This window comes from Lissotriton helveticus, chromosome 5_1 (genome assembly GCF_964261635.1).
Source record: "Lissotriton helveticus chromosome 5_1, aLisHel1.1, whole genome shotgun sequence".
NCBI classification, from domain to species: Eukaryota; Metazoa; Chordata; class Amphibia; order Caudata; family Salamandridae; genus Lissotriton; species Lissotriton helveticus.
Genome location: NC_136065.1, coordinates 204,679,881 through 204,694,879, shown reverse-complemented (window position 1 = coordinate 204,694,879; position 14,999 = coordinate 204,679,881). Strand labels below are relative to the sequence as shown.

Sequence of the window (14,999 nt, the reverse complement as noted above, 5' to 3'; positions counted from 1 at the left end):
GAGCGAGCATCTTTGTGGTTTTACAATTGTATTTGTTACTACTATGTCGTTCATAGAAATGGATTTACTAAAAAATTCACGAAGGCATGTTTGTTGTGAGGTGAGATATGTCTGTCACAAAAAAAAATCTCTATTGCTTTGTCTTGCAGGAGAATCTTAGGGTAGGAGCACCAAACATTTCAGCTGGGAGTTGCAAATTAGATGTCACTCTTGTGGACTGATAACATCGAGCACCGGTGTCAATAAATGCTACCTTCCACAAACTCCCAAAAGCCAAATATGGAGTGTTCAAAAGCAGGATATTATAGCAAACATGTTTGATCCCTGTTTGGCTGTTTCATCTAGGGAGGGGAAAGGGGAATTTTGTATATGTGCCCACTGCATTGTTGCCCAATTTGTGCATGGATCCTGACTGGAATAATGGCATTAGCATTTTGTCTAATGTGAACAGTCACTGGTGTGGGTTCTCTAGGAAAAGTAAAGGCACACTATCATTATTGGCAGCCAGGATGAACGGATTATGAGCACATGTATGACGCTTTCAGAGGCAAAATGTTCAAGGCAATAAAATAAATGTTAAAGAGAATTTCAATGCCAGTAAGGATGGCTATAATGGAACTGGAAAGGAAATCAAAATATAGAAAGTAATCTCCTTTGAAAGCTGGCTTGTGCAAGATTAGGAATGGTAAGTATAGGTGAAGTAATCCTAAATGTAGATCTGTAAGGTTTCCCTTAACCAACCCAATGACATTAGTCAATCATAAAGGGATACGGCAGCCAGAGTTTCTAATATACCAAGTACCAAGTATTCCAACCTTGATTGGACTACCTCTGAAAAAAACAAACTTTTAATACATTTTTGAACTGCAAAAAGACCTCCATCTGGGTTTGTCGTCAATGTCAAAATTACATTGTCATGGACGAGTGACTGAAATTCAAGTTATGCAACATCTAAGTTTCCTATAGAAAATATTGTCTTAAAAAGCTCAAAACACAATGAGATTATACAGAAAAAGTGACAACATGTTTTCAAAATATTGAGATACGTTTTTTTGTAAATCATAGTCAAAAGTGGAGTCACCACAAGGCCTAAATATAAATTGAATGAACTGGAACACAATACTAAATATCTTTCATACCTATAAGTACTGCCTCTATTCTGTTATTATGCATGTAGGATATAAATGCAGAACTGTTTGCTGCAAATAGGTTATCTAATAATAAAGTCCAACAAACAACAAAGTGATAGAAGTAATGCTTGAAATTATCTCATTAACTGGAAATTGCTCATGCCACGTTCCAATCCATCGTTTTCGCTCACTGTGCCACTCTGGACAAAGTCCAGCCTCAGGCACATTACCCATGGTCCTTCTCCAGTAGCAACAGTCCAGCCTGAAATGCCCACCCAAATCCCCCCCAGACGAAACACAGCAACCTCAGTCCATGTTATGCCTACTTAGGCCTCGTCAGTGAGGTATTGCTTGAGTCCTATATCACAGCTAGCAATAAAAAGTAATAATAATAAACTTGGCAAAGGGCCACTGCATTCTGCATACAAATTATGTTTCTAACCCACCAAAACATGTACTTGACCGTGGTCATTAAATGTGATTAACAGCAGGAGCTACCTCCTCTGTTTATTGGTTATCATTGTAAGCCAGCTAGACAAACGAGATATTGATTTTAAAATTAAAAATATGCTGCACATGAGCTTTATTAATTTTTCGATATCTTCATGGACCAACATACCCAAGACAACATCCTTGTTTCACGTGTTGAATGCCCTGCTGTGCCATGGACTGGTACCATGCTTGGCCTAAAGAAAGATTCAACGCACACTCCCTGAACTGGTTGGCCAAACCTTTGTTTTCAAAAGAGGTCTTTTTGTGGAGTTTCCTTACCTTGGCTCCCAAACGCAGGCGATCGATGGTGTTCTCCGCTTCAGCATACTTTGTCAGCAGTTTATTATAGTCTTCCTTTAAAAAGTGAGAAAAGCAGGAGAAAGTGTTAAAGCTCCAGGTTTTCTAAAGACACAAAGACTAAGAGGTGGAAAACTAATCATTAATGTTGGCCTCACTTGGCTTTTGTTTGCCAAGAACTTTAACCCCTTCCGTGCGGGGGTAATTCCCCCGCTGTGCTGGGGGGTGGGGGGCCCGCACAGCGCCCCGGTGCGCATGACGAGCTCAGCTCAGCTCGTCATGAGGCACGGCGCTCGTGTGCTCATGATGAGCTGAGCTCGTCATGACCACACCCGTTCCCGTGGAACGCTCAGAACAGCAGGGGAATTATCCCCGTGTGTGAGCGTTCCACGGATCATGACGAGTTGAGCTCGTCATGAGCACCGGAGCGCCGTGCCTCATGACGAGCTGAGCTCGTCATGAGCAGGGAAGAGGTTAAGAGATCAAAGATGTGTGAAGGAAGAAGAAACTGTATTGTCACACAACTCCAGTGACATCTGTAGACCTGTGGCAAATGGTGACCAAGACGAGCTTATTTTAATACAACAGACCAGTAAGACATTTTTAACTCTAACTAATCATGTAGTATGCATGTAATGTGTGCAGTTGCTTCATTGTATTGCTGAACAGTTCTGCATTTTACTAGTCTATTATTCTAGGTCAAAAGGATTACCCTACCTGAAAGGATCCTAAATTGAGTTTCCAGGGAAAATAGTCTTTGTCAAGAGAAAAACACATCCTTTGCTCTCTAACAATGTGTCAAGATGTACAGTCAGAAGACTTGAGCCAGAGGCTTTTTCGCAGCTCTGAATGCTATTGCTGTTTAATTTAATATATGAGGACACAAAAGTGATCGCCCTTTTATCATTTCAGTGAACCCCTCCAGCCTAAGCGTCCGCAAATTAAGTGTACACCTCTATGTGTCTAAATCCCTCAAGAGCTTAAACTCACGAGGTGCCCTTTAACAAGACTTATGTTGAGAACCATAGGTCAGCGGTTCCACACACCGAATTACGATCAGACCGCACATAGTGTGGTCAGAAACTCCTATTTCTCATTGGGAGCTTGTGTGGCAGGGGGAACCTGCCCACAGCACCAGCTCCCATTGAGAAATGGGAGTTTGTGAAAATCCCTGCACCGTGTGGCAGGCACCTCACAGTGCCTGATTCCCTGCACCTTGTAGCAGGCACCTGTTGGTGCCTGCCACACGGTGCAGGGATGTTCAGGGGGCGCCATAGGTGCCCCCCCCAGGACCAGATGCGGAGGGCCAGGGCTAAGGGAGCCCTGCTAGGGGCCCTCAGTGCCGCTTTCTGACAGCCTTTCCATGCTGGAAAGGCCGACATGGAAAGGCTGTCGGGAACCGATATTATAATCCCGAAGGTGGAAATGCCGTCCTTAAGGGATTATTCGGAGCCTGACCGACAGGCTCCATGAGCCTGTCGGAAGGTGCCGGAAGGTGCCGGAAGGTGTCGGTCGGTCCCTCCGACTTCCGCTTTCGACTGCATGCATCCTAATGCATCGGTAGGACTGCAGCAGTAGATGCGGTTCAGACCACAACCGACAAGCCATCGGTTGTGGTCCGAACCGTGTCGTAATGAGGGCCAAAGTGTTAAACAGAAGATAACTGCTCTCTTTCTTCAAAGTAACAATGGCAATACTGTAAAATGTCCATTTACTGTCCAGTATCTAGCAAAAACTGATTAATGAGAAAGCCACAAAACAAGAATGGCATGTATTTTATAGCCATTTTTGTACGTATGTTTATCACATGCTCTTGACCACTCAATATGCACATCCTACATTTGCACTGTAACAGGCCACACATTACCAGTCCTTTCCCAGTTATGTGGCACTGATTTAACTGGGTTTGATTTTAAATTTATAAAGCTTTTGATTACCTAATAGTGTGCCTTGGTGGTAGTAGTGGAATAGAGGGGCACTGCAGCATCGCACGAAACACTGACTTTTTAACTGCTGGCGAAATTTCTGAAGGTTATTGTCTGCACGGATAGCAGGTGAGAAATTGTTCCAGGCTTGAGCAGATCAGCATGGAAAAGGCTTGGCCACCTGTATGCACCTTGCTGAATTTGGGAAGGTTTGCCACTTGCAGCAAGCTAGAATGTGAAGGTCCAGCAGGCAAACAAAGGGGTAAAGGAAATATCATGTAGCCACTTGGTGCAGAACCATGCATGGTTTTATGACAAAAACTGGGCATATTAAAAAGACAGCATGTGAAGACTGGTGGGTGGTGAAGATCAGAGGAACCGAGCTCTTACATCTGCTGAGACCTAGAACAAGTCAGGCAACTGTATTCTGTATCAACTGTAACATGCAGAGGAGCTGACTAGGGAGTTTGCTAGTGATAAGGGACTGAACTAAACTTTCCTGGACCAAATAAGAGGAATAATTGTTTTCAAGACCTTCATCATAAAGAAAGATTACGAGCACTGGAGGAAGGGCAAGCATCTAGAGACTCAGGCCACCAGTTAGAAGTCCAAACCCATGGGCTGCCATAACCCAGGACTTCAGTATTACCTGTATGGTGGAATTTGCATCCATCCTGTTGGCCACTGGTTGCAGACAGCTTTTAAACTTGTCATGGAGAAGTTCACACTCCCCTTCATCTCATAGAATCAGGCCCGGACTGGCCGTTGCGGGCACCGGGCAATCCCCCGGTGGGCCGCACGGGTGGGGGCCGGTTTGGGGCCCCTGGGGGCCGTTTTTGTTACAGGGCCGTTTTTGCAGCATAGCTGCAAAAACGGCCCTGTAACAAAAACGTCCGAAAACCGGCCCTGGCAAAGAGCGCGGTTGTCCCCCCCTCCCCCCGGAGGGAGGCGAGGGGGGGCCTGCCGAGCACTTTGCCAGGGCCGGTTTTGGTCCCCAGTCCAGAATGATTTAGGTGTCTATGTGTAACAATAAAACTGAAGGCTGTGAGATGCTATATGGTCAGTCTGAGGAGCATTCTAAAGATTTAAAAGCCCGGGGCTTAATGATGGGCCCTGTGGGATCCCACAGTTTACTGCTTTAAAAGTAAAACAATATTAATCCATGGAAACAGCTGGAGTACCTCCTTCAGGAATTACACAATCCGTTAATAATTTCCCCTGTAGCCCAGCTTCCGCAAGTCTGTTCAGAAGAATGTCATGGAAAACCATGTCGAAACTGGTTGCTGAGAGATCGAAGAGGATAAGGGCAGCAGAGCCCCCAGCATTTAGAATCAACTGGCTGTCCTTAACGGCAACTATCAACATGACTTTAGTACTGGGAGTAAGGCGGACGCCTGATTGATAGGGATTTCGAAGAGAGTTATCGTCTATGTGTTTCGAGCGTTGTGTATTAGTGCACCTGTCAGTGACTTTAGCATTTGGGGTAAGAGAGACACTAGTTGGTAGTTGGACAGCATCACAGGATCTAGGGTGGGTTTTATCAGCAGAAGGATGATAAGTGCTGAGTTCCACAGATCATCCATCATGCCAGGGAGAAGAGAGGAACTGCAGACTAATGTTACTACAGGAGCCACTGACGAGGCTATGGCTTTCATAATCTTAGCAGGACAGGGATCCAGTGGGGAGCCAGAAGAAATATGGTTGGGTTTAGAAAGAATGACATCCTAACTCACCAATCTGCTTTCACATCAGTCTCCTGTTAACAGTGAAAAATAGCTTCACCTGAACTCCCTTTACTGTAAAACACACAGAGGTCAGGCGTTACAGCACCGCATCTAAATAGATATTTGCTGAAGGGGATGCATGCTCTTTTCCCTTTCACATAGTTGTTGTTCAATTCTTCACAGGTGAGGAGTTTGGCTTTTACAATGGACCTTCTCTTGAGTCCATAGTCATTTCTTTGTATTTATACATTTTGGGGATTGAAATGGTTGCAGTGGACATATGGTCTATAAAATACCTATGTTGACTATTATTCACATTGGAATGATCATTATCAATCTTCAAAGTCATCAATCAGGGTTTTAGATCAATCTTCTGTATGTGTGTTCCAATATTGTATACTTTTACAACATTCAATAGGATATAAAATATTGGAAACTAGTACTGTGTGGAGTTAAAAGATGCACACATTTACTCACCACATTCATTTATAAATTACTCTTATTCTAGAACAATATGCTACATTTCTCTTCCATACACCTGAATCAATCGATTTGGCTGAATTTAGGAAGTAAAAATAGATTGAAATTGTGAAGGGCAATATTTATGTACTTTATGTACGGTTGATATTAAGGAGTCTATGTGTTTGCAAAATATGTTTTAAATCCGATCTTTTCACATGGGACTGGTCTGTGGTGCTTTGATGGTATTTTGACAAGGAGAGAGCAATGGAAGACCCACCTCTGTGCTCCTTATCTCCCATGCCCTGCACACACACACACCAATGCCATGTTCAAAAGACACCCTACTTGAAGCATACAGAGGTTGTTCTGAAATGAGGTTCGGTCATCAGGTAATATTCTCAGGGTGCACACCTGGCACAGGGGTGGCCCACTTCTTCTAGGCTTGCATTGGCTTCAGCTGTACTTTGAGTTATCCAAGGCAATTCCATGTGCTGTAATCTGTCACCAGTCTAAAACATTTAATATTGCTGGTTCATATCCCCTTCCTTCCCCAGATTACCTGCAGTTGATGGACCAGTTCTGTGGCCTGTCTGGGAGACTTGAATTCTTCAGGAACAGTAGTGGCTGAAAACGCCGCTTTCTGAGGACTTCCCTCTGTGCTGCTGAGAAGAACCTCCCGCACAATTTCTGCTGGAGACTTGAAGATCAGTGGAGTCTCAGATCCAGCTGGCCTCCGCAGCAATGTACGTCCTCTAGGAGGTCGATAACTCTGATCGAATTTTACCCGGGGCTCCACCTTAGAGAAATCAGGCAGAGGGTAGTTCAACTGTCCCCGTCCATATGTTAATGACTCGGCTGTAGGAGAGGGACGAGGTGAACGTGAACGAGCAGTCTTTTTGTCAACAGGATTCCTTTTTGGACTCAAGGACCTTGACTGTCTGATGGCCTTGGAAGGGAGTAATGTCGGCATCTTCGTCTTAAGTGCTTGACCTGGGCGCAGGAGTGGTCCCTCTAAGTGCTGATCAGAGTCAGATGGTGGATCTTTTTGAAGATTGCCTTTTTGTCTTTTTATGAATTTAGTAGCTAATGCTGGGCGGCTATGGGAAGACCGATGCCCTCTGGTAGACATCTTTAAAGCAGCTGCAGCAGAGTCATCAACACTTTCGGCATAGGAAGACTCTGGGAAGGTTTCATCATCTATACCAGGTCTGTTTTGAAGATCTTCCATGGACAAATGGCTTAGGAGACTCTGGCTCATGTTCCAGCGACTTGAGTCAGCTAATGGATTTGACTCCTCTGCACCACTTTCACCTTCATAAAGAGGAGCTGGAAGGTCTGATGGAAAAGCCAGTGTTTTACCCAGTTGACTTATACTGCGAGCGTCTTCCTGCTCAGAGTCGACAGAACCCCTGTCCAGCTCCAGCTGATAGGGGTGCTCTGTTGCAACTCTAGATTGATCAGGGCTAACATCAGACTCCTCCCAGTCATTCTCAAATCCCAAGACCTTTCGGTATTCTTCATACACACCCTGTGAGTCCTGCGTTGCCTCCAAACTCAGGTCATAGCCAGACCCGTATTGTCGATCATATGGAAGATCCGGGTAATCCTCACCTGGGCTCCCTTCCCCCTCCTCATCCTCTTCGGGCCTCTCTAGCTCAACTGAGCTGGCTCGGTCTTGCTCATCTTCGGTCATGTCCAGCTGTCTGTCCCTTGTCGGGATCCAGATCCGAGGTGCATCAGTGTCCTCCAAGCTCTCAGGTTCTAGGTCGTCAAGGCTATCTGGAAATCAGAGAGAAGAAAACGTGAGTGGTATTACAATAGAAATAAGGTGTCCGCGAGGTGTTCTGCACCAGGCCATGCAATTCTACTGATTAAGCAAACATGCTTATAGATATCCAGTTGCTTCGTCTGACCCACAGACCGCTCTGAAAATACTCTGCAACCATGACACTGTTGTGACGTAAACCACTTACTATAGATCTGTTCCAGGTACACAATATAAAATATCTTCCCATTAACCTCCTCCCTGCAGCACACTCTCCTGGTTGGCTGCTAGGGCATTGCACACAGCTCCACCAATGCACATTAAGCTTCGTTTGCAGCAGCTTCTACTGTTCCAATATGAGGACATCAAACACGGTTCAGTCAATGTATCTCAGCCAGGGTCTGTTTCAGCACATACTATTCCAGCCTAAGGGACTCACAAAACTGAGTAAAGTCACACTAAACATGACGTTCGAACCTCATGTTTTTTTATTAGGTATCAAGGACTCACACAGAGTTTACAGTCTTCACCCCTGACCCGAACTGCTCCTGTTTAACAGTGGTTTATAGACATAGTTCTGCCAAAATTACTCTGTACAGGCTTCCAGCCCGTTGTGTTGCTGTATACTGAAGCTTTCCCTGGACACAGTTTTATTGCAGCAATGGAACGCCGCAGGCATTTACTCAACATGCAGTATTTTAGTGCTAACTTTTAAAAGAAAAAGGCTTGGTAACGTTGAGCTGAACTTACCACCAACATGGTGCCCGCCGCTGTGCTCTCCCAAGGAAGAGGTTATGGGTAGAGAGTCTGTGTGACATAACTCAAGTATAAGAACTTGACCTCTGTGCACAGTAGCCTAAATGCTGTTGCCATCATCACATTTGAAAACAAATATTTTTGATAATTCAAAAATTAACACATGATCGGGTACTAAAAACACCATCAAATTCAAACACCATAGAACATTGGCATGGAACTTACCACCAACATGGCGCCCGGCGCTGTGCTCTCCCAAGGAAGAGGTTATGGGTAGGGAGTCTGTGTCCCTTGGGTCACTCAGGTCAAAGCTTTGCCTATGCGTTGGGCTGGCGAGTTCCGACTTCTCATAGCTGAAGGCTCGGGTCAGACCTGAAGAGGAATGCGGGTAATAGACACCCTGCTCCTCCGTGCCCATGATGCCGTGGTCATCCAGGGGGAAAACCTTCCTCTCCTCCAGGCCCAGTATGTTGTCGTCACTGTCCAAGACAAAGGCCTCGTCGCCATCCGCCCTCTCGACATCTTGCTCTTCTAGTCGGAGGACTCCGTTGCCATTGAGGTACTTCTCAAAGTCTTGCTCCTCCCCATTGCTCTCTTCTTCCTCCTCCTCCTCCTCTTCCTCATTTTCCTCCCACTCCTGCTGCCCAGGACCCATGCCTTCCTCAGTCTGCTGCACCCAGAAGGGTGAGCCAGCCATGATCCACTGCCCCTAGCATCAATTTCTGCAACGACCCATGGCGTGGTCTTGGATGGGAAAGCTCTCGGACACACACGGGTTCACTTGTGTGGCTTCATGGTCCCGCCTCCAGGAACATGAGTGGCTACCGTAGAAGTCGGGCACATCGCGGACAGGTACACATCAACATGAAGACTTTTCGCTGCCTGCCAGGGGAGCAAGAAAAATAGTGAAAGTTAGCATTAAATTTAGCAGGCATTAACCAAACACACAAATGGTACAGAATCATGGAACTCAGGCTTAGCTTGGAGTCACAAAACGTCACTCCTTAACCTTCAAGGATGAACGCCGCCCTTCATACACCATTTAATTCCATTCTACACGGATCCATCCAGGATACACACAGATCTCCATCTGTGCACAGATCCTCGATCATGAACAGTAATGTGTGAGCATGCCACGTTACTTGTTGTAACTTGTGTGCAGTACTGCAGCAATGTCGCCAGGGGCCCTAATGCAAGCAATGAGAATGGCCCACTTCACTATTGTTTAGTTAGTACAAAGCAGCAAATGTCAGGGCTCAATGGCACCCCGGGGGTTCTGGCTCTGGTGCGCTGTACCTGGTGCGCTGTACCTGCTGCACCAATAGTGACTAGGCCCATCACGCCATGGGCCCTGATGCAAGCAAGGAGAATGGCCCATGTCACTAGTGTTGAGGTAGTACAAAACATCAATTATAAGGGCTCAACAGGACCCCGGGGGTTCTGGGCCCTGGTGCACTGCACCTGCTGCACCTATAGTAGCTATGCCCCTGCTTTTGTGGACAACAAAAGGCAAAGCTTACAAGTTGTCACATCCTACTTAGGTGTTACATAGTCACCAGATCGACAAAACGAGAACTACTGACTTGGGAATTAGTAAAAGTTCAGTGCTTAATTTGTGCAGAACGTTGCAAGCGGAGATGAAGAAACAAACAGGGAGTGTCGTGAGGAGGAAGAACGAGGCATCACCGCTGGAGTGTGAGATGGAGGCGAGGAATAGGGGAGCCAGGTGAGAGTAACACAGTGTGAGCGGGCAGGCCCTTCCCTCGGTGGTGGCTCGTGCAGAGAGAGCACGTGCCGTATAGTATTATGAAATGGGGTTGAACAGGAAATGCATTTAAGGGGCGTGAGGTGCGGAAGGGACATGCCATAGTAGGTGCCTAAAAGAAGACGGAAGCATGCAGAAGTCGTGTGGCGCTTAGAAATCTTGGCGCTTGCTCGTGCTGTTGCAGCGACACACTCATGGAATGCTGCGGCGTAATGAAACTTGAGGGGCAGGGGGGCTGCAAAGTACATGGAGGGGGTCTCCACGCTCAGAAAACATTCTCGGGTCAGGACATGGCCCGTGCACACTCCTAGGGGAAAAGGGAGTTTGGGAGGTTGGGGGACGGAGGAGGCTCCTGAAGCACAGAACAGGTCTCAACACACACAGAACGGACACACGTGCCGAGCTGGTTGCTTGAACCCCAACGCGACTACAATGATGGCAGCAACTTCTAATGTTTCTGACAGTTTTCCAAGCGACCAATTACTTTCTTATTCTAAACCAAAAAGAAAAGATCAGGAAAAGGGCCTGATGATTACAGACACACTCTCGCATCCAGGGCGGAGCTTCTAGAATGAGGGGGGTATCATGCCCACCTAATAAATGTACTTTCTGATAAATAGTTGGGTACAGGTGTTTTCAGTTGGATATGCTGAGAGGTTTTTCGGATTCACAAGGAATTGTACATGCACAGACAAAAACACAAACACACACTTTGTTTTGAAAGTCCTAAAAAATGTTGGTTATTACAGAATATTGAGTTTCTCTCTTAGTACTCCTACCAGTGCGCATTCCTCTCCATTCCAACTGCCCCTTATGCCCCTCTCATGAACGCTGATTGGGGTAAAATCTATTTTAACATTATATTACAGCCTTATTGTTGGAAAATCTGACGCTCACACCCCCTGAATCTTACTGACCAAGCTAGGCCCCTGCTCGCATCCAAATACTGAACCACAAAACATACATGGCCGAAACCCCTCTCGCAGGGGAAGATGTAGCACACTGGCAACATGTTTAGAATAAAAGGTGCACACTTTTAGGGCCATATATGTATCAAGCCAAATTGACTTCGCAAACGTCGAAATTCGCAGAATTTCGCCGTTTGCAATTTGGACTAATGGTATGTATCAAGGAAATCTGCTTGAAAAATAAGGAATCGCAAAATTTGCGATTCCTTTTCTTGCGATTGCATTTAAGGTATCGCAAATTTTGCGATTCCTTACATGCAATGTAAGAAGCCAAAAAAAATCACGAATTGGCCTTAAGGAATCGCAAATTACCACCAACTTCTAGTTGGTGGTAAGTTGCGAATTCCTTTCAAAATGCATATTTTTTCATTTTTCAAAGTGCCATGTGACGCACATACATGCCCTTAGGGCATGTATGTGCGCCACATGTGCACCCATGCAGATTTCAGGGGTGCAACAGGGTGTCCTTTGGACACTCCTGCACCCTTGAAAATATTCTCAATTTGCGATTAGCAAATTGCGAATCGCAAATTTCCCCTTCGATCCTATGGGCCTCCTGGCCCATAGAAATGAATGGGAAATTATTCCTTAATTGCGATTAGCAATTTGCTAATCGCAATTAAGGAATTTTAAGAAATCGCAAAAAAAAGCGAATTTCTACATACATACCATTTTGCGATTTCTAAATAGCGATTCCTTAAAAATCGCTATTTAGAAATCGCAAAAGGGAATGTTGATACATATGGCCCTTAATCACAACAAAGTCATCAAGTCAGAGGATCGGACAATCATCTGGTTTGGTTACAAAGAAATTACGACCTATATTAAGATAATTTGATTGGTTAGAAGCTTTAGGAACTTTTAACCATATTTTGGTAGTATTTAGTAGTGACGTACACCTGCCACACCTCTTACATGTCAATACAAGAAACGTGTAGATGTAATTTTGGCTATTGAAACAATGAAAAAGTTGTGGTTGGAGCTCCAAGGGGCCCTTCAGTTCTTTTTTCCTGCTCTGCTGCATTCTGTTGGGGATACTGTCTGTGTAGGGTCTGATAGTCACTTTCAAAGTCCAAGGTCAAAGTCAAGTTTATTTGCATACTTAATTAAAACCACTGCATTCCAAATAAAGCCATTCAGTTACATTTGTTTGAAATACAGAATTGCAACATTAAAACCCGTTTACTCTAACAACGGGAGCAATTTTGCTGTACACTATGGAATTTATCCTGCGTTAAAGTTCAATTTTAATAAGGTGCAACAGGAGAGTGAGTATCTTATAATGCACCAATGGACAAACCCATCATCTCAACTTATTCTATTACCCCTTTGCATTAGACACTCAATAGGTTTAAATTAGATAATTTAGGAATTCAGATAATGATCTAACAAAGCATAGCATAGTGTGCTAAGAACATCTTAAGTGCACAGAGCCAACCTAGTATGACTCGTTAGGAATCTTTCCATCGCACAAAGTACACATGACATAACACATTACTAACCTTTTAAGCGTAGAAAGAACAATTGACACAACATGTTAGGAAGCTTTAAAGTGCACAGAGCACGCACAACATTACTGACGAATCTTTAGGTAGAAAAAGCACACACAGCAAAGGAATTCCTAAAGTGCTCCGTTCAAACACGCCATACAGGATATCCTTTGACAGTATAAAATAGGGTATAAAACGTTTTTGCAAGACCCATGCTTAATATCTTTCGGAGAACAATTCTGGTAAGATTGAAAAAAAATATACATATCTGTGTTTTTCAAAACCCTAGCATTATAGGTACCCGGGGTCGAGATACCTGTGCCCCAAAATTGATGTCGCCTTTTAAAATGCTAATGCAACTTTTCCTGGAAATGTCAATCTGTACAAAAATCGAAAGTGAAACTATCTGGAAGCACATTTAACTAAGGCAGACATGACATAAGACACAGCAAGTATCTCTGGGATCTAAAGTGAAATCCTGGGCTTGTAGGGAGGATAGTATGGCGCACACGTACTGACAGGCGGGTCTTATTTTCAGGCAGCAGGTCACTAGTTTAGAGACACTTTTCTTTGTGTATGGTATCAGGCTCACTGCTACATGCGCCCTGAAGTTAGGGTTTGGCTGCCTCTAGGGGCCTGGGAGGGGTGTGGCACACACTGCTCATGCAATGAATGCGAAGTGAAATGCATGTCATTACAAGATTACACATATGTCTCATGTCACCAGCCAGGCATCATTGCTACAGAGTCACTGACTTGCTGCAAGTGTACAGGAGGAGGAAGTACCTTTGCCTTTTAGAGGCTGTGTGATGGGTACTGTTCATGGCATCATCTGGATCACTATAACTGTATGGCCCTGAGCAGGCATGCAATGGAGGGAGAAATGGTCGTGAGATCTTCTCGGACGGGCTTAAAATCGGATGTATGACGTTACAACGCATACTTTTACATCGCATGCCTTTACAACGCGGTATTTACAACGAATACCTTTACAACGAATAGTGCTTTGGGGCGCTGGATAATGAATAGTTTAATTTACTATTCAAACTCCAGTCCCCGTGGATAGTAGGGAAGGTGTTGGATAGTACATTAAACCTATTCCCTATGCTAGAGCGCCCACCAGCGCAATGCGTTGTAATGGTTTGCATTGTAAAAGTTGCGTCGTAAAGGCACTGCGTGGCAAAAGTTGCGTTATAAAGGATGTTCCCCCTTAAAACTATCACATATCTGATTGTTATTGTGAGCTATCAAGAAGTGGTCATAGTATGTGGTTGTTGGGAACTCCAGTGGTGGACTAAATTAAACTCCTCCGTTGGCCAGATATCTTTAGCCATTCCATGCCTGTGCCATTGGTGAAGGATGGTTTACTGCTGTGGACTGGTACAGTACTGGGTGATGGACGTGACCCACAGCAACTTTGTAATATATGAGTGTAGGAGTGTCAATCACTGTAAGGGAATTATTTTGCAGCCTGTATGAGCTACAATCGACTGCTTCATGGACTAGGAACTTCTAATTCAAACACTGCAAACATAACACAACACAACATTACATTAAAAAAGATGACATTATAACATCACATAACACATAACATAACATGAGGCAATGCTATTTGCTGGTAGGAACACATAACAACTTGGCATGATAGGAGATGCTAGGGACATCTAAAAGACAGAATGCAAAAAAACGAAATAGAACAGCATTCCATAACATGATATGATGGGTTAGGGACGTCTGAGGTATACGATGTTAATATAACACATCATGAAGTAACATGGTATGATACGTTAGGGATGACTAAGATTCACAATACTAACATAACATGATATAAGATAGCACGGTGTAACATGGCATGATAGGGTGCGAACATCTGGTGTATACAAATCCAAAACAACATAACATGATCTGAGAAGCTAGGGGTGGCTAAGGCATGACATGCTAACAACGTTACATACAATATCTAGGCAAAACAAACCTCGATGTGTTAGGGAAGTCTAAGGTGCCCAATAGTATGGGTAAGTAATGTAAAATCTAACATAACTTGGTTTAACATGGTTATGGAAGTCTAAGGCACACAAAGATAGCATAACAAGTGTAACAAATTATGGCAAAACTTGGTAATATAAGGTAAAGAAGGCACACAATAATAACATGATATTACATATCTGACACAACATGGTAGGTATGAAACGAGAGCGATATCTATGGCACACAACGCTAACATA

At 44.4% G+C, this 14,999-nt stretch overlaps 1 protein-coding gene across 1 annotated transcript in view; it reads right to left on the bottom strand.

Annotated features, from left to right (window-relative positions):
• Window positions 1-14,999, bottom strand: part of AKNA (AT-hook transcription factor) — a 225,565-nt gene that overhangs the window by 159,674 nt on the left and 50,892 nt on the right. Inside the window, exons 2-4 of the mRNA XM_078642000.1 lie at window positions 8,777-9,433; window positions 6,590-7,809; window positions 1,902-1,976 (exon numbers count right to left, since the gene is read on the bottom strand). Of these exons, the coding sequence (XP_078498126.1) occupies window positions 1,902-1,976; window positions 6,590-7,809; window positions 8,777-9,248 (1,767 nt within the window). The 5' untranslated portion in view covers window positions 9,249-9,433. The remainder of the gene's footprint in view (window positions 1-1,901; window positions 1,977-6,589; window positions 7,810-8,776; window positions 9,434-14,999) is intronic.